The sequence below is a fragment of the Schistocerca nitens genome, chromosome 7, assembly GCF_023898315.1.
Source record: "Schistocerca nitens isolate TAMUIC-IGC-003100 chromosome 7, iqSchNite1.1, whole genome shotgun sequence".
Classification (NCBI taxonomy): Eukaryota; Metazoa; Arthropoda; class Insecta; order Orthoptera; family Acrididae; genus Schistocerca; species Schistocerca nitens.
The window spans coordinates 98,245,439-98,270,997 of record NC_064620.1 but is presented as its reverse complement, the minus strand read 5'-3'; the positions used below and the strand labels follow the sequence as shown (position 1 = coordinate 98,270,997).

Here is a 25,559-nt window from a genome sequence, read left to right as displayed (position 1 = left end):
TTACAGTCATAGGATACTATGTTTTCTTCATTTTGTGAAGTGCACAATTTTTACATTTCTGAACAGTTAAAGCAAGTTGCCAATCTTTGATCCACTTTGAAACCTTATCAAGATCTGAATGAATATTTACGCAGCTTCTTTCAGATAGTACTTCATATAGATAACTACGTTATCTGCAAGAAGTCTGATGTTACTATTTATATTGTCTGTAAGGTCATTAATATACAACATGAACAGCAACAGTCCCAACATACTTCCCTGGGGGCACGCATGAAGTTACTTCTACATCTGACAATAATTCTCCAGCGAAAATAACACTGTCTTCCCAACCACAAAGTCTTCAATTCAGTTACAAATTTACCTGATACCCTATATGACTGTCCTTCTGACAGTAAGCCTAGGTGTAATACTGACTCAAATGCTTTTCGGAAATCAAGAAATACTGCATCTGCCTGACAGCCTTGATCCAAAGCTTTCAGTATGTTTATTGAAGTCTTTCTGAATCATTGCCATAATGACTGCATATAAAACGTCATAATAATGTAAAACTAAGCCTAACAAAAGAACACGCTATCAAAAACTTTACTGAAAAAAAAGGAACAAGTGCATACTCTTAGAGTGAAAGAATTAATTCTGCACACTTTTGCACTCAGCAATTCATTATGTCAATGGCGTAATTCCATGACCACCACCACCACCACCACCACCACCACCACCACCACCACCACCAAGATAAATCATTACCTGTTCATTATGATACTGTCTGGTCTATGCTTCTCTCGTGAACTTACCAACATGGTTTACTTTCTTCCTCCAAAAGGTGGTGTTTGAAGTAGCAAGACCTTCACATAACAGCCTTTTCACTTCTGTTACAGTAAAAAACTACATTTTGAACAACATTAAGCCTCCCCTCAGGAACCCTGACCTTGCCGAGGTCTAAAATACGCATACCATAAGTGCAACCAAATCTGAGGGGTATCTGAAGAGTAATGACATGTGATTCCCGAAAAAGGGCAGCAGCTTTTCAGTAGGTGCAAGGGCAACATTCTGGATGATTGACCTGGCATTTTAACATGAGACAATATGCTCTTGCTATGCTTACATGCAACTGGCTGAAATCAACAGGAAACTATAGCCATTCTTTCCGAAGGCACACAGCTCTACTACATTGTTAAATGGTGATTCCATCATCTTAGACATGATATTCTAGGTGTAAAATGGCAGCTCCTTTTAGAGCTTTGGGCAGGTCTGATAATGTTTCAGAGATGATGAGGCTGCACAGAATAGAGACGTGTGGAGAGCTGCATCAAATAAGTCTTTGAACTGAGGAAACAACACCACCACTCCATCTTAATGATTACGACAAACCCTTCATTTTAGCCTTCTCAGATCCCAGAATTTCACTATGAGAGTAATGTTATGTTTATTCAGAACTGAAATCTTACTTCAAACCTCACTAAATACAGCAGACAAAGGATATATTCCAGGATGACCACGTGACCCGTACGCATAATCTGGAGAGCATGTAAGGCGGGCTCGTTGACCAACACACATCTGAAAATAATTGCAGTTATTAATACAATTATTATTATCACAGTATATGGCATTTAGAGATTTGTCACCAGCTTAGAAAGAAAACCAATTATCTGTTCTTAATGCAGTGGAAGTTGTTAAAATTATACAGTGGTAATAACTGCAAGCTTCTCTGAAGGCTTAAGGAATACATCTACATCTGTCCACCTTCAGACACACATTTAGTAACTACAGAAATTTAGTACAGAGCAAGAAGATGCTACAAATTTCCCCCCTGCCCTCCTGTTCTTTGAGTGTGCGAGTTAACAGCAGCATGCTGCATTAGACCAAGAATTATTATAACTTCTAAGTAGCCTTTCTGTTACCCGTATATTTACAGCTTCAGGGATAATAAATGCACTCAACCAGACCTTTCTATGTCTAGTATCAGCACGGTAGAGTAATTTTTTGCCAAACTGCGTTTAAATGTGAAGTGGGCAATACTCTCATAAATTTAATATTAATGGACACCCATTCTGCAACAAAGTGAAAAAGTAGAACATTTAAATTATTATCGTTGGTTGGTTGATTTGGTGCGTGTGTGTGTGTGTGGGGGGGGGGGGGGGGGGAGGGTAGGCAAAAACATGTTCATTGGTCCCATGCACATGATCTACGATGGCAGAAATCAAAGGAGGAACAACACAAACAGCGCAGTCCCATCAAGGGGAAGGAATAACGTCCAAATAAAGGGAAAGGAAAGGACAGGACAGGACAGGACAGGACAGGACAGGACAGAAAGGGAGTGGGCGGAAATGGGGAGAGCAGGGGTGCACCAGAAAAACTATGTGTGATGATGCACCAGCAGCACAACCGACCCGTCCAGACACTCTCGCCATACCATACCATCATCACTATATAATTGGCACAACATCAGGGGAAGAAAGAAAAGGGGAAACAAAACAGTACAACAGAGCAGACAAAATATAGGGACAAGGCAGAGAGAAACTGGCCAGTGTGGAGGCAAAGTCAAGGCCTACACTGATTGAGGGACTCAAATTCTAGAGTAAAATTCAAGGCCTTTTACTTCACCCTGGACAATGAAGGTGGGAAGGCATAATTAATGTGAAGGGCCAAAAGGCAGGGGCAGTCCAGCAAAATATGGATCACCATGAGGGAAGCCCCACAACTACGAAGTGGGGGAAGTGGGCAGTCTCACAGCGGAGTAAAAGACCATGGGTCAACCTAGTATGGCCAATATAAATACAGCAGAGAATGGTAGATTCCCACTGGGAGTTGCAGAGCAAAGAATGTCACATGGTGGGAGTCTCCTCGATGGCACATAGTTTATCAGACAGGGGGTTAACCTCTGAAGAGTCGACCCGTGACTGAGCAAAAAGAGATTTGATGTAAAGCCGCAAATCTGTCCCCAGAGGGGTCACAGATAATGGGGACATGGCAGCAAGTTCACCACCCGGAATACCTAAGTGGGCAGGAATCCAAAGGAAATCAACTGAACAAGCAGCATCACCATGATCAGCAAGAGGGCATTTATGGCAGAGGCCAAGGCGTGACAGGGAAAACAATGAGTGATACCCTTAAGGCCACTCAATGAGTTCATACATAACAAACCTCAGGTGAGTCAGGTTTGTTGGTTGTTTGAGGTTTAAGGGACCAAACAGCAAGGTCATCAGTCCCTTGTTTCAAATATACCCCATTCTGCTAACGGGACATCTCAGAAAAGTCAGAACAATAAAACGGAAAAAGGGGAAAACGTAAAAGGGCAGTCACGTTGTCATTGGTAAAAAACAAATGAGAAGTCGGCAAGAGAACGAACCCAACACTATGCTGAAGCAGCATAGGCAAGACCACCTGTGACTTAAAGGGTACAACTGCTATAATGCAGAAAGTACGTATGGGAATAGAAAGACTAACCAAGCCTTTAAAAAAAAAAAAAAAAAAAAAAAAAAAAAAAAAAAAAAAAAAAAAGGGGTAAAAACAGAGTAAAAGGGAAAGAAAAGAGGATTCCGGTCAGGGAGGTGAATCGGGAATCTCTGAACACTGCCTACAGTGGGAGACACCCAAACACTCACCGCCCTGACCGAACACCAGAGAGATTAAAAACCTTAAAACTGAGAATAAAAACCACTCTCCCGGAGGAAACCGAGAACCAGAGAGACCATCCAGGAATCGTCAGCCAACATCAAAGGTAAAGTGTGGGTGAGTCTGTACTTAGCACGCAGAGCCAAAAGAAGGGGGCATTCAACCAAAATGTGGGCCACTGACTGGAAGGCTCCACAACCACATAGCGGGGGTGGCTCATCACGCAAAAGAAAACCATGGGTCAGCCTGGTATGGCCAATGCGGAGACGACACAGTGTGGTCGAGTCCTTTCGGGAGAGGCGAAAGGAAGAACGCCATGGGCCTGGTGTCACCTTAATTGCACGAAGTTTATTAGACAGTGGAGTAGCCTCCCAAGAATTGGCCCATGACTGTGCGAAGTGGGATTTGATGTGAAGCCGTAAATCTGTTGCAGGAGGGGTTACAGAAAACGGGGGGGGGGGGGGGTAAGTAACTGCTCCCCCAGCCAAACGATCAGCGAGCTCATTACCCGTGATACCCACATGGCCAGGGACCCATAGGAAGTCAATGGAACAAGCAGCACGGTGAATATCAGCGAGATGGTCATGGACGGCAGAGACCAAGGGATGGCGCGAAAAACACCGGTCAATAGCAAGAAGGCCACTCATCGAGTCCATACATAACAAAACGCGGTTGTGTGGGGATTGTTTAATAAAGGTAAGGGCCCGGGAAATTGCCATCAATTCCGCAGTAAACACCCCACATGTAGGTGGCAGCAGATGATTTTCCGTTCCAACAGAGGACGTGAAGGCATACCCAACATGATCAGCAGATTTAGAGCCATCAGTGTAAAAAAACAACAGCATCCCGAAACTCCCATAAAATTTGGCGGAAAAAGGAACGGAACACCACCAGGGGGATGGAATCTTTCGGACCGCGGCGGAGATCCATCCGAATTCGAGGCCGAGGAACTAACCAAGGAGCGGTGGAGGGGAGGGAGCGAGGAAGACAGGACAAAGAAGGAAGCTGAAAATCACGGTAAAGAGATGCAAGGTGCAGCCCAACCGGTAAACCCGCCCGAGGGCGGGAGTCGGGTGGGCGACGTCCATGGTCTGGGAACAGGATAGAATAGGAAGGATGAGTGGGAGAAGAACGGATAGCGAGGGCATAAGACACCAGAAGCTGGGACTGCCGAACAGAAAGGGGGGGATCCCAGCTTCAACCAGGAGACTATCAACAGGGCTAGTAGGGAAGGCACCGGTGGCCAAACGGATACCACGATGGTGGACTGGATCCAGCACGTGCAGTGTGGAAGGAGCAGCTGAACCAAAAACTTGACAACCATAGTCCAAACGAGACAGAACTAGAGCACAATAAAGACGGAGGAGGAGGGAACGGTCCGCACCCCAAGAGGAGTGGGCAAGGAAGCGAAGGACATTGAGTTTACGGAAACATCCTACCTTCAGGAGTCTGATATGGGGCAGCCAAGTGAGCTTGTCGAAAAGAAGACCCAGGAAACGAAACTGTGGAACCACAGGCAATCGTTGTGCAGCGAGATAGAGCTCTGGATCAGGTTGGATCATAGTACGGCGACAGAAGTGGACCACCCGCGATTTTAAAGGAGAGAACTGAAACCCGTGTGAGAGGGTCCATGCAGAGGCACGCCGTATAGCCACCTGGAGCTGCCGTTCTGCAGATGCCATCGAGGAGGAACTAACCCAAATGCAGAAATCATCCACATACAGGGCAGGGGCGACCAAGGGACCGACAGAGGCCACAAGTCCATCGATAGCAATGAGTAAAAGGACACTCAAGACAGAACCCTGTGGGATGCCCGTCTCCTGGGTCCGTGGAGAACTAAAAGCAGTACCAACTCTAACTCTGAATGACCGATGGATCAGGAACTGGCGGATAAAAATCTGGAGTGGGCCCCGAAGACCCCACTGATGAAGGGTTAGTAAGATGTGATGGCGCCAGGCCGTGTCCTAGGCCTTGCGAAGGTCAAAAAACACAGCAACCAAATGGCGGCGCTGGGAAAAAGCCTGCCGAACTGTGGATTCCAAGCGAAGTAAATGATCGATAGGAGATCGTCCCTCTCGAAAGCCACACTGGTAAGGGGACAATAGATCCCTAGATTCGAGGACCCAAGTGAGCCGACGGGCTACCATCCGTTCAAGTAACTTACAAACAACATTGGTCAAACTAATTGGCCGATAGCTGTCAACAGATAGGGGGTCCTTACCAGGCTTAAGGACGGGAACCACAATGCTATCCCTCCACTGAGAAGGGAAGTCGCCCTGGAGCCAGATACGGTTAAACACCCAAAGAAGATGTTGCCGTTGTGGAGCACTGAGATGTTGAAGCAGCTGGTTATGAATGGAATCTGGGCCAGGGGCCGTATCATGAGAAGAAGATAGAGCAGAAAGAAATTCCCATTCAGTAAAAGGTTCGTTGTAAGATTCTGACTCACAAGTGGTAAAACATAAGGTGAGAGCTTCAGCCTGCTGTTTTTGATGAAGGAAAGCAGCTGGATAGTAGGCTGACGCTGATGCCAGTGCAAAATGGGTCGCAAGATGTTCTGCGAGAACTAATGGGTCCGTACAAATGCCATCTGGGAGGTGAAGGCCTGGGAGGGCGGACTGCCGATGGCAACCTTGGAGAGAGCGAAGTGTAGCCCATACCCGTGACAGAGGGACAGTGGAACCAAGGGAAGAAACGAATCATTCCCAAAATATCCACTTGCTCTGTTTGATTAAATAACGGGCTTTAGCGCGAAGGTGTTTAAAGGTAGTAAGGCTGGCTACGGATGGGTGCCTCTTAAAGTGTTGCAAAGCTCGACGGCGATCACGGATGGCAATGGCAGTACTCCACCACGGGACTTGCCGGCGACGAAATGGTCCAGATGAGCGCGGGACAGCAAGGTTAGCAGCGCGAACAATCGCGTCAGACACGTCACGTAGGACGTCATCAATACAACCTGACAAAGAGGGAGAAAACTCGACCTGTGCAGTGTATAGAGGCCAATCGGCGCGGTGGAAAGACCAACGAGGTAACCTGTCCATCGGGGAGCAGGAAGGGAGCGTGATAATCAACAGGAAATGGTCACTATCACAAAGGTCGTCGTGTGGCGACCAGTGTAATGAAGGGAGGAGAGAGGGAGAAGAAAGAGAAAGATCAATGGCAGAAAAGGTACCATGACCGGCACTGAAATGAGTAGGGGAGCCATCATTAAGAAGGCACACGTCGTGGTCTGCAATAAATTGGTCTATAAGAAGACCTCGTCTAGATGGAAAGGCACTGCCCCACAAAGGATGATGAGCATTAAAATCCCCAAGGAGGAGGAAGGGAGGAGGAAGTTGCTGAAGAAGGGTGGTTAAGGCAGCAGGTGTAAGAGTCCTGTCAGGAGGGAGATAAAGATTGCAAACTGTGACTGCAGAGTCTAAGTGGACCCTAACAGCAACCGCTTCCAATGTAGTTTGGAGAGGAATCCACGTGCTAGCAATGTCTGTACGGACCAACGTACAAACGCCACCAGAAGCCCGCAAGGGTCCGACCCGATTTCGACAGAAAACACGGAACCCACAGAGGGTCGGTGAGTGAGCATCAGTAAAATGAGATTCCTGGAGAACCACACAAGCTGCAGAGTAGGACGAAAGAAGGGATTTCAATTCCGGAAGGTGACGATAGTATCCATTACAATTACATTGGAGAACCACAGAACGATGGTTTAAATGAGGGCTGAACACGCTAAATCCAGTCATACCGCCGGGTCCCCACCCGTCACCGACAAGGAGGGGGCGACATCCATGAACGACAGGTCAGAATCCGGTTGTGAAGTCGGGGAAGGGACCTCCGGTGACACCAGAGGCTCTTTGTCCCGGGACTTATGTTTCTTCTTCTTTTCAGGCTGAGATCGAGGAGGGCTGTGTGGCATAAAGGAGCCAGCTGCAGCAAGATCAGGAACAGAAAGAGACCGGGCGACCTGGGGGCCGACAGACCGCGGCTCTCACGGGCGCTGCGCGGCAGCAGACCTTTGACCTGGAAGGTGCCGGGAAGGGGCATCCTGGGAGAGGTGCCCTTGACCGGTAGACGCCGAAGGAGTGCGACACTTCTCCGGCTGGGGAGGGGGAGCAGCGCCCATAGGAGAAGGTGTGGGAGCCGCAGGGGAGGAGGGGAGGAGAGGGGTCCGGGATGGGGGTAAGGAAGAGGGAGGAAGGGGTGAAGATGTAACCAAGGCGTAACTAGATGTCATGGACACAGGGTGCAGTCGTGCATATTTCTTACGGGCCTCTGCGTAGCTTAAACGATCGAGGGACTTATACTCCTGTATCTTTTTTCTTTCTTATATACTGGGCAATCTGGTGAACGTGGAGAATGACTACCATGACAATTTACACATACAGGAGGGGGAACACAGGGACTCCCCTCATGGAGTGGACGTCCACAGTCACCACAGAGAGGGTCCTGGGAACAGCGAGAAGACATGTGGCCAAAACGCAAGCACTTAAAACACCTCATAGGAGGTGGGATGTACGGCTTCACATCACAGCGATAGACCATAATCTTAACTTTCTCAGGAAGGGTATCCCCTTCAAAGGCCAGGATAAAGGCACCAGTATCAATACAATTATCTTTAGGACCCTTCTGAACACGCCGAACAAAGTGAACACCACGCCGTCCAAGATTGTCCCGAAGTTCCTCATCAGTTTGAAGGATGAGGTCCCTGTGAAAAATCACACCTTGTACCATATTTAGAGACTGGTGAGGGGTAATGGACACAGGAATTGTGCCAAGATGGGTACAGGCACAAAGGGCCGCAGATTGGGCAGCTGAAGCAGTTGCTATCAGCAACGAACCCGACCGCATCTTGCTCAGGGAGTCCACTTCGCCAAACTTGTCTTCAATGTGTTCCACAAAGAATAAAGGTTTGACACTGGTGAAAGTATCTCCATCAGTCCTAGTGCAAACTAGATAACAGGGGAAAGATTTTGCCCCTAGACGACGGGCCTGACCCTCTTCCCAGGGGGTAGCCATGGAAGGGAAGGCCGAAGGGGCAAGAGAAGCAGCACTTGAGGAATCAGTTCCACGCAGAGAGACGGCCGCAGAAGAACGGCCAGAGTTTTGGACCCGTATGCGTTTCATCTGCATAGCGTCCGCCCTGATACCACCCACTCCGATCAGGGGCTCTCCTCACGGGCGCCACCCAGCCACAGCAAGGGCCGCCTGGCACAGCGGCTATTGCCGGGAGTTCCGATGCTCCAGGATGACGAGCAACCACTCCAAGGCATGCATGAGGTGGTCACAGCTCAGGTATCAGAAGTGTGATCCCTGTGTGCTCAGGGGGCTCAACCAAAAGGGTACATAGCGACCCCACCACACGGGCTGGCTACCGTGCTGGCTATGCACCCTAGCATCAGACTACGACGTGAAAGAAAAGGTGGAATGTACTAGGAGGGCGCACGTCGGAGACACTAGGTAAGGTGCTCTTCCCCAAATGGCTCACACTACGGAGGAGAAATTTTGTAATGGAGGTCAAACCCCAGAGGGGGACCAAGGAATGCCAAAAGGAGGAGATGATTACGCAACAAAGCCGGAGTGTAAAACCAACAGAACCAGGAGGATAGCGGGGGCCAACATAAGCAAGGACACCAATAGAGGGAGAGGAGAGGGCAAGGGGAAAGGAGCATGGAGGGGAAGGGAAAGGAAATGGAGCCCGGGAGAGAAAGAAGGCTGCAATGGCTCGGGGCCCCGTGCTCGCCACGCACGTATCCACAAAAGAGTTGTGGACCCCCTGGGGGGCTCAGGTGAGTCAGGACCGTTTAATGCAGAGCACCTGTTAGATTGTTATCAATTCTGTAGTAAACACTCTACATGTAGCAGTCAGGAGATGGTGTTCAATGCCAACAGAAGACATGAATGCATATGCCACACGATCGGCAGATTTAGAGCCATTGGTGTAAAAAAAATAATGGCTTCCTGAAATTCCTGTAAGAGCATTTGGAACAAACAACGCAACTCCAGTGGAGCAATGGATGCTTTCAGACCCCGAAAGAGATTCAGCTGAATCCAGGCTGAGGAACTAAGCAAGGGGGAAAGGGGAGGTGGGGGGGGGGGGGAGTGTCGGGTCGGGAAAGGACAAGGAGGGGAGATTGAAGTCACAGTGGAGAGACGCAAGGTGAAGCCCAACCAATACACCCACCTGAGGGCAGGCAGCAGTCAGGCGACAGCCAGAAGCCACGAAAAGAATAGAATAGAATAGGAGGGGTGAACAGTGATGGCATAGGAAACTAGGAGCTGGGACCACCGATTCAAAAGGTGAGTGATCCCAGTGTCAACCAGAAGACTATCGACAGCATTAGTGCTAAAGGCTCTGGTTGCTAAACGGATAAACAAAGGTGAACCAGGTCCAAGAGGAGGCGCGTGGAAGGGGCAGCTGATATATAAACTTGACAACCATAGTCCAGATGAGAGAGAATTATTGCCCAGTATAGGTGGAGAAGAGTAAAATGATTGGTGGCACAAGAAGTGTGGGCAAAGAACAATGGGTGTACTAAAACAGCCAATCTTCAGATGACAACTATGGGCCAACCAAGTAAGCTTGTTGTCAAAAAGAAGACCCCAGAAATGGAACTGGGAGACCACGGTCAGGCATTGAGCATTAAGATACAGCTCCAGAGCAGGATCAGGATCGACTGTAGTATGGTGACAAAAGCATCACCCTAGACATAAGGGCGGAGAATTTAAGATTGTGCGAGGCTGTTTACGTGGAAGCACACCGGATGGCACCCTGGAGACGACGTTCCACAGAGACCACCAAGTGGGAGCCAGCCCAAATACAGAAATCATTCATTCACATCCATAGCAGAGGTGACCATTGGCCCAGGAGATGACCCATGTCCATTAATAGTGATAAGACGGGTACTTTATACTGAACCCTGTGGAACATAATTCTCCTGGGTCAGCAAAGAGCTGAGAACAGTGTCTACCTAAATTCTAAATGACCAATAGGACAGGAACTCATGAATAAAAATCAAGAGTGGGGGCCCCAACGACCCCACTCACGCAGCATAAGGAGGATGTGATGGCGCTAAGCTGTGCCATTGGCCTCACAGAGATTGAAGAAGACTGTGACAGGATAGCAGAGTTAAGGAAAACCTGCCGAACTGCAGTTTCCATTCGAAACAGATGATCAACTGGAGACTGCCTCTCCCAAAAGCCACACTCTTAAGGAGATAGAAGTTCCCAGGGTTCAAGGACCCAACTGAGCTGACTAGCCACCATCCAGTCTAGTAACTTACAGAGGACAATTATCAGGCTGACTGGCTGGTAACAAACAAGGAATGATGCGTCCTTGCCAGGCTTAAGGACATGCTGTCTCTCCACTGAGAGGGGAAAATGCCTTGGAGCCACATACGATTAAACACCTGGAGGATATATTGTCACTGTGGAGGATTGAGGTGTTGAAGCAATTGGTTATGGATGGAATTCGGGTAAAGGTTCACTACAGGATTCAAGGGGTAAAAGGTAAGCGGGGAAACTTCAGCCCACTGTTTCCATACGAGGAAGGCAACGGCGGGTTAGGAGGCCAACGCCAAAGCCTTGGGTCATGAGGTGTTGCGCAAGAACTGATGGGTCTGTACAAATGCTGTCTGAAAGGCAGGGCCTGAAATGGAAGACTGCCACAGAGCCTTGGAGGGTGCAGAGCGTAGCTCACACCTGTGATGAAGAGACAGAAGAACCTAGAAAGGAGACAGTGTTCAACACATCCATTTGCTCTGTTTGATTAAGTAACGGGCTTTGGTGCAAGATAATAAGACCAGCAGAGCACAGGTGCCACTTCAGATGTCTCAAGGTGCAACAATGATTACAGATAGCGATGGAAATGGCCATGATCCTCTACAGGCCAGGGTCTTTCAAGTTGGAACAGCAATGCTAGCAGCACGGATTATCTTATTGGATCGATCACAGATGTCATCTATGCAACCCGACAAAGAAGGTGGAAACATGACCTGAGAGGTACATAGAGGTCAATCAGCATGATGGAAAGCCCAGCAGGGCAACCTAACCAGAGGGAAGGGAACAGGAGAATCAATGGGAAGCAGTCACTATCACAGAGGTCATCATGTGGCGACAATGTAACAAAGGAAGAAGGGGAGGGGAAGGGAGTGTAAGATCAATGGCAGAGAAAGTGCCATATGCAGCACTAAAATCATTAAGAAGGCATAGGTCATGGTCCACAAGAAACTTGTCACTGAGGATCTCCCAGCTGGATGAAAAAGCACTGCCCCACAAAGGGTGACAGGCATTTAAATACCCAAGGAGGAGGAAGGTAGGGGGGAGTTGCTGATGGAGGGCAGTTAGGGCAGCAGATGTAGGTAGCCTGTCAGGAGGGAGGTAGAGATTGCAAACTGTCCAAGCAGACCACGACGGCATCTGCTTCCAACAGGGTACTAACAATAACTGTAAGGACCAACCTGCAGGCACCACCAGAAGTCCTCAAAGAGCTGACCTGGTTCCAACAAAAAGCACGGAACCCAGGAAAGATTGGTGAGTGAGCACCAGTAAAATGAGGTTCCTGGAGAATGACAAGTTGCTGAGTGAAAGGCACTAAGGGATTGCAACTCTGGGAGGTGACTGTAGTATCCATTACAGTCCCACTGAATAAGCACAGCATGGGTATCCAAATGGAAGGTGAATATGCTGGAGGCGATCACACTGCCAAATGACATCCATAAATAAGAGGTCAGGCTCAGGTTGAGAGAGGGGGTGGGGGTGGAGATATGGCACCTATAGCGACACTAGGGCGGCCTGTGGCCTTTTCCTGGGGTTTCTTGTTCTCCTCCTCCTCTTTCAGAGGGTGAGGAGGGTACAGCACAGAGAAAGAGTAGGCTTCTGCAAGATCTGGCACTGAAAGAGAGCAGGCGACCTTGGGGTGCACAGACTGTGTCCCATGGCCCAGATGTGGCAGCAGGCCTCTGGCCTCAGACACAAGAGGGAGCGGGGGACGACGACGACGACAAGTCCTATCACCAGCAGGTGCCAAACAAGGAGGGACAATTCTTCAACCGGTGAGTAGGAGTGGCACTGGGAAGGGCGGACGTGGGAACTGCAAGGGAGGGTGGAGGACGGAGGGACCCAACTGGAATAAGGAAGAGGAAGGAGGTGAAAGGACATAACAGAGGCAAAAGTAGAAGTCTACGACACAGGATGAAGTCGGTCAAACTTCTGACAAGCGTCAGTGTAAGATGAACGATCCAGGGACTGACTTATCTTCGTTTCTTTCTTATAAACCGGGCAATCTGGTGAGCATGGAGAGTGACGGTTGTGACAATTAATGTACACAGGTGGCGGAACACAAGGGCACCCCCTCACAGAGTGGGTGTCTACAGTCACCACACAGAGGGTCCGCTGTACGTAGGGAAGACATATGCCCAAAACGCAAGCACTGAAGGCACCTCATGAATAACGGGACATACAGCTTCACATCACACTGGTAACAAATAACCATAATTTTCTGTGAGAGGGTATCTCTGTCAAATGCCAGAATAAAGGTGCCAGTCCCTGTACAATTGTCCTTACGATCCTTTTGGCACACGTTGAAAAAATAAACACTGCGTCGTTCCAAATTGGCTCTGAGTTCTTCATCCATTTGAAGGATGAGGTCCCTATGAAAAATAACTCCCTGGATCATATTCAAACACAAATGAGGTGTAATGGGCACTGGGACATGACCAAGATGATTGTGAGCACAAAAAGCTGCAGACTGGGCAGCAGAAGAAGTTATGATCAACAGGGACTCCAACCATACCTTACTGAGAGGCTCCACTCTGCCAAACTTGTCTTCGACATATTCCACAAAAAACAACTGCTTTATGGCAGTGAATGTTTCCCCGACCATCCTAGCACAGACCTTGTAGAGAGAACAGTGTTTCAGCCCAAGCTGGCGAGCCTAGCCCTCTTCCAAGGGTGTAGCCAGGGCAGGGAAGCCTGCAGTGTCATACAAAGCAGCACTGAATGATTAGCTACCACTTTAAGAGACAGCCATAGAAGAACAGCCAGATTTTTGGAGCCTGATGCATTTCCCCCTCCCCATGGGACTCACCCAGCCATAGCAAGAGCATCTGGCACAACGACCATAGCTGGGAGTTGTGATGCTCCGGAATGACAAGCAACCACTCCTAGGCATGGGGGTGGGGGTTCAACAGCTCAGGTATCAGAAGTGTGATCCCTGTTTTGTCGGAAGGATCAGCCAGATAGGTACATAACAGTCCCACCACATGGATTGGCTACTGCTGGTGACCTAGCGGAATGGAGGGGGGCTACAGGGGAAGTAAGAGGGGAGAGGAATCCACTCTGTAGACTGTAGGAAGGAAATTCTTCCTGAAGTGGCACACACTAGACAGAAAATTTAGAAGTGAAGGACAAACAACAAAGGGGGACCAAAAATGCTGAAGAGGAAGAATGAAAGAGAAAAGCCAAGGGGAACAAAATGCAAGGAATAAAATAAAACTAGGTGGATAGCCAGCTCAATATAAGTCAGAACACAAGACAGGAAGGAGGAGGCAGTAGGGAAAAAGCGAGGATGGGGAAGGACGGGCACATGGAAGGAAATGCAACCTTAGAAGTAAGAATGTGCTACAATAGCTCGGGGCTCTGTGGGTGCCAAGCATGAACTCAAAAAACTGTGAGTATATAACACAGCACTGGATCTTGAAGGTGACAACATTTTCAGCACATGTACACAAATACTGCAGTATAAATGTTAAAGTAAAACTACATCAACTTCAACATTACTGAAGTAATGGAAATTCTTGGCTGGGGCAATAAATAAAATAAAGGCAACCATTCATCTATAGCAGATCAATATGTGGAGCACAGAAACACACCAGAAAACATCGTTCACCCTACCTTCCAAACACCTGATGTTTCTCTAGAAAAAGTACACACATTCACACCCACAGCCACAGCCACAGAAAAACCCAAACCATCTTCAGGTGAGAATGCTGATGCACAAGCTCACTGGAACTGAGTTTCCAACAGACTTGGAGGCTCCTTTGTACATCATGACCAGCCCCCTGCAGCAGCACTGCTGCCCTCAAGTGGAAGTGAACTACTTGTGCACCAGTGGAAGAAATAGGCAAAATGATATATCGCTAGCTGAACCTCAATTAAAAGACTCTGCTGGTTGAAATGAAGGCCACTGTTGTTTAGTATCGGCTATAATCAGATTCCGCATCTTGAAGGGAAATCTTTATCCCAATTATTAATATTACCAGATAACTGAATCTCGATAGATTCCTTTAGAACACATTCCCAGTAACAGGAAGTAGAGCAATCATTTGTGTGTCATTAGACATCACTTGACGTCACTCTTTAAGATAGTATTCTGCCACTGAATTTCTCTGGCTGGAGCAAAATGGTTTGACGGTGGTGTCGACACACAGATGCTGAATATTACGGATAGTTTAGCCAATATGCCACCCCTCAATGATATGGAATTTTGTATGATCAGATTTTCCTCAGACCCAAGTCATCCTTTACTGACAAGAATGGCTCTAATCTTAGCCAAAGCATGAACACATTTTTGCTGTCAATCTTAAAATTCTCGAAATTTTCAAGTATGTATTTCCCGCAAAAGATAGAAAAGCAACAGATCTACAAGTTTCCCTGACAGTTTGAATGAAAGAGCATGGCATAGGTATTTGTTGGTCAGCATAACTATTTTGCTTAAAAACAATTTTAAGATGGTCCAATACTGGTATCAAATTTTCTGTATCGGAAATGGCATAGGCTCTTCTCCAAAGTCTGCAACACCCCCATGCATTGGTGTAGTGGATGACAGCTGGTCGGATGGAGATAACGATCACTATGCATAGGTTTACATACTCTGCTATGCCCCGTAATCTCATTGTCATGGCGATAAACCAAATCACCAAGAAAAGTCATCCTTTTCAACTTCCATTGTAAATCTGATACTAGGATGGAGACAAAGTATCTAAAACACTGTTCAAAGTGAGGATACTTGCAAATATGCTGCTATTTCATCTTTTGCGAGGAATGTATCCTTCAGAATTTTAAGAAGATATGACAGCAAAAGTGTGTTTATGCTACTGGCTAAGATCAGTGCCCTCCTTCCATCGGCAAAGGATGACTTGGGAATCAGGAAACCCAGAGTATACAAAATTCCTTGTCATTGAAGGATGGAATATTGGCCAAACTATCCATACTATTCAAGACAGATGTGTAGAACACCATCATCACACTAGTTTGGTCCAGCCAGAGAAATCTGCAGTGGCGGAACACTAGGAGGGATATCAGATGATTTATAACAAGACGCATATTATTGCTCTGCTTCCTGTTACCAGGAATGTGTTCTAAGGGAATCTATTGAGATTGTACTATCTGATATAATAAAAGGGTAAAGGATTTACCTTTAAGATGTGGAATTCTATTTTAGCTGGTATTAAAAGTGGTCTTCATTTCAACCAGCAGATTCTTTTAATTAAGGTTCAGCTAATAATGATTTATCATTTTGCCTATTTATTCCACTGGTGCACCACTAGCTCACTCTCCCTTGAGGTCAGCAGTGCTGCTGCAGTGGACTGGTTGTGGTTCATAAGGGAGTTGCTGATTCTGCTGGAAACACAGTTCCAGTTAGCTTGTGCATCAACATCCTCACCTGAAGATGGTGGCCAGTTGGTCTGTTGAAGTATTGTGTTGTGTGAAGATGACATTATCCAGCTGCATACCCAATAGTGCACAATCTGTACACTTGTGTGTGTGTGTGTGTGTGTGTGTGTGTGTGTGTGTGTGTGTGTGTGTGGTGTGTGTGTGAGAGAGAGAGAGAGAGAGAGAGAGAGAGAGAGAGAGAGAGAGAGAGAGAGAACGTTGAACTTCATGTAGTTTTACTGTAACATTTATACTGCAGTTTTTGTGTACATGTGCTCGAAATACTGTTACCAACAAGATCCATTGCTGTGTTAATACTAAAAATAAATGCTACAGGATCAGTTTAAACAGGCTGCTTTTTCATTTGTTACGGAATTTGTGTTTAACTTATGAGCTTTACCTCATTTTACATACCGTTGAATCCAGGAATTTCCATAATGACTTCACTGCTTTTACATTCAAGCAGCTTTTCAGTTCACCTCAAGTCCGAGTGGACCTTCTAGACCTTTCCACCACAAAGATTTATGTTAGCTACTGGGAGCTCAGTGTTACTAACCAAAAATGCTACCTGCCACCATGCAGTTGGTTTGCTTTTCTCCAGTGACTGTTGTTACTGTTGTGGCATTACAAGACTAGAAAGGCTGTGTATCAAGCCAAAAAAGTTGCGTAACAATGAAAATTTTTGACAATATTATGTGATTGGATACATAACAAACCTACTCATCAAGTGGCAGAATACACATACCAAAAAATAAAAAAAATAAAGGTTGCATGTATATAAACTTTAAGAGCCAGTGGCTCCCCATCCTGGCAGAAGGGGGGAAGAGGAAGAAAGAGGAGTGATGGGAAAGGATTGGAGAGGTTTCGGAAATGGGATAGAGTTTGGATAAGTCACTCAGAACCCTGGATCAAGGGAGACTTACCAGTCTTTCCCTCTCTAACCCCTTTCCTAAACCTATCTAGTCCCTTTTCTTCACCCCTCTTCCTTTCCCTTCAACCCTTCTGCCAGAAGGAGCCACTGGGTTGCATACATAAAACCCTTTTTATGTGTGTCATCCTGCCACCACTTGGTAAGTAGATTTTTTTACCTATCCAATTACCAGAAAGTGTGTGAGGTTTAAGGAGGAGAGACACTTTGCACACAATGAATCTGAAAATACAGTAAAATCAGTTGGCATAGATTCAAACAACGAGTCAGCATTACCATCCACAAGAAACAGTAGGCAACAAGTCAAGTCACAGATGAGGAAAATAGTGACACAGCAAAACAGTAAGGGTAGTTTTATGGATACTGCCTATGAAGCATCTCGATCAGCAAAATCCAGATGTAGTGTATATCCTATTACCGTTCTTATTCTAAATAGGTACTTCACGGAGTACTGCAGTTTATGCTATAACTACCTCCTCTCCCTGTTTCTCAGGCATAAACAGCAGTGCTGCCACCCTCATCAGATAACCAGTTCACTTTGCCAGGTTATTAATAGCAGAGGAAAGCAACAAATAGAAATACATGTTACAAAAACAAACCACAAAACAACTTACCTGTGCTACACCTTGATCCCAACCTTTAATGACTTCACCTTTACCTAATCGAAATTTGAATGGTACACCTCTATCTCTCGAAGAATCAAATTTAACACCATTTTCTAGTGTACCTGTAACATAAGAAGTTAACATCATTTCTTAATATGATATCAAAATAAAATGTCAATCTGACTTACATTATATTCTTCCTTTATTGTATTGTCATATGTGCCTGACAAAATGGGCCAACTGAACCTAATAATACTGGATGACAACTTTGTCCTCTAAAATAATGATGTGGCGTGCAATCTCACGGCAAATACAGACTTGTTTGGACGCTTAAGCAATTCTGTGGTATGGCCTTCCCAACCCAATTTATTAGAGTGTTGTAATCCGAGAAATTTAACACTGTCAAGCTCTTTGATCTACATGCCTTCATATGTTATACTCATGCTGGAAGGAAATCTCTTACAGGTTTTCAACTGTTTATAGTGGGTCTTCTCAAAGTTTAATGACAGTGTATTAGCATTAAACCACTTAACGTCAATGAAAATTTGATTAACAGCTGTTTCTAAATCTGTACTTGACTTGCCACTTATTGCAATGTTTGTATCATCTACAAACAAAACAAATTTAGCATCTGGAAATGTAACAGATGAGAAGTTTTAATGTACACAAGAAAAGGCAAATGTCCCGAGATGGAACCTTGAGGACAACCATATGTAATTAATTACCAGTCAGATGAATACAGACTGCTTACTGCACAGGTATTTCGCAACGACATCCTTTGTTTCCTGTTAGATAAGACTCAAACCATTTCGCAGCACTGCCGGTGACACCATAATATTCTAATTTACTTAAGAGAATGCTGTGGTTCACACAGTCTAAGGCTTTTGACACGTCACAGAAAATTCCAGTAGCCTCTAATTTATTATCTAATGAATTAAGTACATTCTCACTGTAAATGTAAATAGTTTTCTCTATATGAGAATCCTTCAGAAATCCAAACTGTGACTTTGACAATATATTATTTGCAGTCAGATGCTTAAGGAGATGCTTGAACACAACCTTTGCAAACATTTTTGAGAAAGCTGGCAAAAGTGAAATTGGTCAATAGTTTGATGGTGTCTCTCTATCCCCTTTCTTATAAAGAGGCTTAACTTCAGCATATTTTAGCCAGTCTGGAAATGTTCTGCTGACAAGAGAGTGATTACGCAAATAACTTAAGATAGAACTCAATTCACATGAGCACTCTTTGATTAACTTCATTGATATGCTACGATATCCACCTGAATACTTAAAATTTAACTGACTGCAAAAGTGAGTAACAGCTGCGGCGAGTTTGGCACTATGCCAAAGTCATCCATCTTTTGCTTAATCAGACCCAGAATACCTGCAAGTAAAAGTAAGTGGATAGTTCTTTGCGAAGGGATACACGACAGGTATTCCAGACAAAATACAAAACTCCTTGTGGGTAGAACTGAGTACTTTGGACTGCCTAAAATCTTCAAAACACTATCCTACCTGACTGGTAAATAACGGTTGTGGAAGCTGACACTTCTGTCTCAAAGTTTAAAGAGAACTGTCACTACTTCATTGTTTTAGGAGCACCAATCCCATCACTGACACCAGCACAGTTCTCTAATCATCCTCATTTACTGCTGTATTATTTAAATTAGCTCAACCTAAGGCTTTCTAAAAAAGCTTGACAATGCCATATGTAACATCCATAACAAAGTCTTCCATTGTGCCACATTTCCAGACAAGGCTAACAGGTCTTATCAGCAGCTATCTTTTTCCTTCCTTGCCTAATCCAAACTACAATTTTGTCAGTTCCATTCCATGTAATATCATGGCATCACTACCTTTTACAAAATTGCTAATTTGCAGCATTACATAGTAATAAATGACATTACAAAGTGTACAACCAATTTTATGTGAAATGCAGATCTGTTTGGGCACTTACAAGTTGGATCTCTTTAAATACGGCTCTCAGATAGCTCCCTCACTTTGATTAAATGTATAAATCGTACAGTTTAATACCACACTGCTCAAACTAAATAAATCGCCACCAGTGTAGCTCATGTGGGCATTTTTTCTTCCAACAGTGTTTAGGGAGTTGGTTCTGTATAGTTTTGCTTAATGGGTCACAAGGGCACTGGGTGGTTCAGGGATTTATGTACCACAAGGATTTGTTTCTCTAGTATCAAAAGACATTCTGACTCTTGGTAACCATGCTGTTGAGTGCCCACCACCACCACCACCACCACCACCACCACCACCACCACGTATCAACTTAATGAGAGCTAAGAGATTGGCAGAATCAAAACTTGGAGGTTGCTGTGAGGGGTGGCACCTACAGAGGGAAAATTTTTTATGGTTAGGCTGTTGGGAGAATTCAATGGTCTAAAAAACATTTAAGGAACAGTATGTGGCAGTTTTCGGGACTAATACAGATGGGACAGTGGTCCCTTTGGGGTTGGGATTTTACTGCAGTGGGAGGAAGCGTAATGCAAATGACTGCAGAGTGGTAAGTATAAGTAAACACTATACAGGAATACTGAAGGTAAAACTGGGTGGCACACGACAGGAAAACATTTACTAAATATGTAAAACAGATGTGAGGAATGGGCAGATTAACAAGTTACAGCTCTGTACAAGGATTTGTCCGAAAGCTAACAAAGTTCTCACTCTTGTTTACATGCTATTCAACAACTCAGCACCTGTATTATTTGGTAAATTAATCTCATTTTACAACATTGAATGCTCTTAATTTACAATGCCAAACTATCATAACTATCTCTGTGATAACATTATTTTGACATGCTCCATATTGCTGAGCATTCTCCTGGGATCTCTCAATTACCTGAATGAATAAATGGAATGTTTAGACCATAAAAATCACTAATTTCAGTTTTCTGTAGATTAATGCCCCAGACTTCATAATATAACTAATAATTTGCTTAGTTCACATCTGACTGAAATATCTCCACAAGTTTAAATCAATAGCCCTTTTCAGAATGGGGCTAAGATATTGTAATGGCCCCTTATAAAAATCATGGTCATGGTAACTGATTTGTAGAACAGCCTGAGGTCTAGGTTAGGTGGCAACCTCGTTGGGAGTTGGAGAACCTAACAAATGTGTATGTGAGAAAGGTTTTAACAGAGTTATCAGTAGCCTAGCTGTATATTAGTGAGTGTCATATGTACGAGGTGCATTCAAGTTCTAAGGCCTCCGATTTTTTTTTTCTAATTAACTACTCACCCGAAATTGATGAAACTGGCGTTACTTCTCGACGTAATCGCCCTGCAGACGTACACATTTTTCACAACGCTGACGCCATGATTCCATGGCAGCGGTGAAGTCTTCTTTAGGAGTCTGTTTTGACCACTGGAAAATCGTTGAGGCAATAGCAGCACGGCTGGTGAATGTGCGGCCACGGAGAGTGTCTTTCATTGTTGGAAAAAGCCAAAAGTCACTAGGAGCCAGGTCAGGTGAGTAGGGAGCATGAGGAATCACTTCAAAGTTATTATCACGAAGAAACTGTTGCGTAACGTTAGCTCGATGTGCGGGTGCGTTGTCTTGGTGAAACAGCACACGCGCAGCCCTTCCCGGACGTTTTTGTTGTAGTGCAGGAAGGAATTTGTTCCTCAAAACATTTTCGTAGGATGTACCTGTTACCATAGTGCCCTTTGGAACGCAATGGGTAAGGATTATGCCCTCGCTGTCCCAGAACATGGACACCATTTTTTCAGCACTGGCGGTTACCCGAAATTTTTTTGGTGGCGGTGAATCTGTGTGCTTCCATTGAGCTGACTGGCGCTTTGTTTCTGGATTGAAAAATGGCATCCACGTCTCATCCATTGTCACAACCGACGAAAAGAAAGTCCCATTCATGCTGTCGTTGGGCATCAACATTGCTTGGCAACATGCCACACGGGCAGCCATGTGGTCGTCCGTCAGCATTCGTGGCACCCACCTGGATGACACTTTTCGCATATTCAGGTCGTCATGCAGGACTTTTTTTTTTTTTTTTTTTTTTTTTTTTTTTTGTGGTTTTCGGGCGCACAACTTCAATGGTCATTAGCGCCCTGACTACTCTAAGAATGCACCGCGAGGCACAAGTTGACAACAACAACTAAAAGGGAAAACACAATAAAAGACAGACTGACAGGCATAGGATTAAAAAACATCATCAAATGTCCTTAGCGAGGTTTGTCAAATTGATAAAACAAAGAACACGAGCAGCTGCTCGTGGGTCATCCGCTAAAATGGCATCTAAAGTAGTAGGCAGGTTAAGATCGAGGCGCAGTGTTTTAAGATCGGGACAGGACATTAAAATGTGACTAACCGTCAGCAAGTGCCCACATGGGCAGAACGGCGCCGGCGCAGCCGTCAGCAGATGGCGATGGCTGAACCGGCAGTGTCCAATTCTTAACCTTGCTAAAACGACCTCCTCCCGCCGAGAAGGGCGTGAGGAGGACGTCCAAGCCACGGGAAGAGGTTTTAAGGCCCGAAGCTTGTTGTCGGTAAGTGCAGCCCAATCGGCATGCCACAGCGACACAACGCGCCGACAAATGACCCTGCTAAAATCGGACGAAGGGACACAACAAGAAGCTGTCCGAGGCTGGAGGACCGCAGCCTTGGCCGCGGCATCTGCAGCTTCGTTCCCAGGGATACCGACATGGCCAGGAACCCACATAAAGCTAACCGGCGTACCGACGTCCACCAGCTGCTGAAGAGAGCGTTGGATCCGGTGTACGAAAGGGTGAACCGGGTACGGATCACTGAGGCTCTGGATGGCGCTCAGGGAATCTGAGCAGATGACATAAGCAGAATGTCGGTGGCGGCAGATGTACAGAACAGCCTGGTAGAGGGCAAAGAGCTCAGCTGTGAAGACCGAACAATGGCCATGGAGCCGGTATTGGAAACTTTGTGCCCCGACAATAAAGGAACACCCGACCCCGTCATTGGTCTTAGAGCCATCTGTATAAATGAAAGTCATGTTGTTGAACTTCGAGCGAAGTTCCAAAAAACGGGAGTGGTAGACCGAACCGGAGGTGACCTCTTTTGGGAGCGAGCTGAGGTCGAGGTGAACGCGGACCTGAGCCTGGAGCCAAGGTGGCGTGCGGCTCTCGCCCACTCGGAAGGTTGCAGGGAGTGAAAAATCAAGGTGTTGAAGGAGGCGACGAAAGCGAACTCCAGGGGGTAGCAAGGCAGAGACATACAACCCGTATTGAAGGTCAAGAGAGTCGTCAAAAAAGGAACGATAAGAAGGATGGTCGGGCATTGACAGTAGCCGACAGGCATACCGACAAAGCAGTATATCGCGCCGGTAGGTGAGTGGCAATTCGCCAGCGTCAGCATGAAGACTCTCTACGGGACTGGTATAAAATGCTCCGATCGCAAGTCGTAAACCCCGATGTTGTATGGAGTTGAGGCGGCGTAAGATGGATGGCCGTGCAGAGGAGTATACGAAGCTCCCATAACCCAGCTTGGAGCGGACGATCGACCGATATAGGCGAAGGAGGACGGTTCGATCCGCTCCCCACGACATACCACTGAGAACACGGAGGACATTTAAAGAACGGGTACAACGGGCGGCCAAATATGACACATGTGGAGACCAGCTAAGTTTCCTGTCAAAGGTAAGGCCTAAAAATTTGATTGTCTCCACGAGTGGGAGAGCAACGGGACCGAGTCGTAAGGACGGTGGGAGAAACTCTTTGTAACGCCAGAAGTTAATACAGACCGTCTTCTCGGCAGAAAAACGGAAGCCATTGGCGACACTCCAGGAGTAAAGACGGTCAAGAGAACGCTGAAGACAGCGCTCCAAGACACGTGGACACTGCGCGCTGCAATAGATGGTAAAATCGTCCACGAAAAGGGAGCCTGATACATCAGCTGGGAGGCAATCCATTATTGGATTGATCGCGATGGCGAAGAGAGCGACGCTCAAAACTGAGCCCTGTGGCACCCCATTCTCCTGGCGAAAGGTGTCGGACAGGACAGAACCCACACGTACCCGAAACTGTCGATCCATTAAAAAGGAACGAATAAAAAGAGGGAGGCGACCGCGAAAGCCCCATGTATGCATGGTGCGGAGAATGCCCGCCCTCCAACAGGTGTCGTAAGCCTTCTCCAAATCAAAGAACACAGCCGCGGTCGGGCGCTTCCGCAAGAAGTTATTCATGATGAAGGTCGACAAGGTAACCAGATGGTCGACAGCAGAGCGGCGCCTTCGAAATCCACATTGTACATTGGTAAGTAGGCGTCGAGACTCGAGCAGCCAAACCAATCGAGAGTTAACCATTCGCTCCATCACTTTACAGACACAGCTGGTAAGCGAGATAGGTCGATAACTGGAAGGCAAGTGCTTGTCCTTCCCCGGCTTAGGAATCGGGACAACAATAGACTCGCGCCAGCATGCGGGAACATGTCCCTCAATCCAGATGCGATTGTAAGTACGAAGAAGAAAACCTTTACCCGCAGGAGAAAGGTTCTTCAGCATCTGGATATGAATAGAATCAGGCCCTGGAGCGGAGGACCGTGATCGGCCAAGTGCGTTTTCCAGTTCCCGCATGGTGAATGGGGCATTATAACCTTCACGATTCGAGGAGCGGAAGTTAGGTGGCCTCGCCTCCTCTGCCTGTTTGCGGGGGAGGAAGGCAGGGTGGTAATGAGCGGAGCTCGAAACCTCGGCGAAAAAGCGGCCGAAGGCATTGGAGACAGCCTCAGGGGCCACAAGGACTTCATTCGCGACCTTCAAGCCAGAAACTGGGGAGTGGACCTTAGTGCCAGATAGCCGTCGCAGGCTACCCCAGACAACAGAAGAAGGAGTAGAACTGTTGAAGGTGCTGGTGAAAGCAGCCCAGCTGGCTTTCTTGCTTTCTTTAATAATACGACGACACTGAGCACGTAATCGTTTATAATTAATGCAATTCGCCACTGTAGGGTGGCGTTTAAAGGTGCGTAAAGCACGTCGACGAGCACGTAAAGCGTCTCTACATGCTGCGGTCCACCAGGGGACCGGTACGCGACGTGGAGAAGAAGTAGGGTGAGGGATGGAATATTCAGCAGCAGCGAGAATGACTTCCGTGAGGTGTGCGACCTGACGATCGCAGCTTGTGAAGGTTTGATCCTGAAAGGTCGCCCTGGAAGAGAAGAGCCCCCAGTCTGCCTTGGAGATGGTCCAACGAGAGGAGCACGGAGAGGGAGTATGCTGCAGGAGATGGATAACACACGGGAAGTGGTCGCTCGATTATGCATCAGCAAGTGCATACCACTCAAACCGGCGTGCAAGTTGGGGAGTACATATAGAGAGGTCTAAATGGGAATAGGTATGAGATGTGTCCGAAAGAAAAGTAGGGGCGCCAGTATTGAGGCAGACAAGATTGAGCTGGTTGAAAAGGTCTGCTAACAAGGAGCCCCTCGGGCAGGATGCTGGAGAGCCCCAAAGAGGATGGTGGGCATTGAAGTCTCCAGTTAACAAAAATGGTGCAGGTAGCCGAGTAATAAGTTGCGTCATGTCTGCCCTGGTAACGGCAGATGACGATGGAGCGTAAACGGTACAAAAGGAAAACGTGAAAGTGGGGAGAGTAATGCGGATGGCTACTGCCTGCAGGCCGGTGTGCAACGTGATGGGATCGTAGTAAATATCATCCCGGACCAGCAACATAACCCCTCCATGAGCTGGGATACCTACCACAGGGGGTAGGTCAAAACGCACAGAGGTGTAGTGTGCCAAGGCAATTTGATCGCATGGGCGTAGCTT

General features: G+C 46.6%; 1 protein-coding gene across 1 annotated transcript in view; it reads right to left on the bottom strand.

Annotated features, from left to right (window-relative positions):
• Window positions 1-25,559, bottom strand: part of LOC126194872 (peptidyl-prolyl cis-trans isomerase Fkbp12) — a 48,210-nt gene that overhangs the window by 5,755 nt on the left and 16,896 nt on the right. The window contains exons 3-4 of the mRNA XM_049933217.1: window positions 17,803-17,915; window positions 1,481-1,554 (exon numbers count right to left, since the gene is read on the bottom strand). Of these exons, the coding sequence (XP_049789174.1) occupies window positions 1,481-1,554; window positions 17,803-17,915 (187 nt within the window). The remainder of the gene's footprint in view (window positions 1-1,480; window positions 1,555-17,802; window positions 17,916-25,559) is intronic.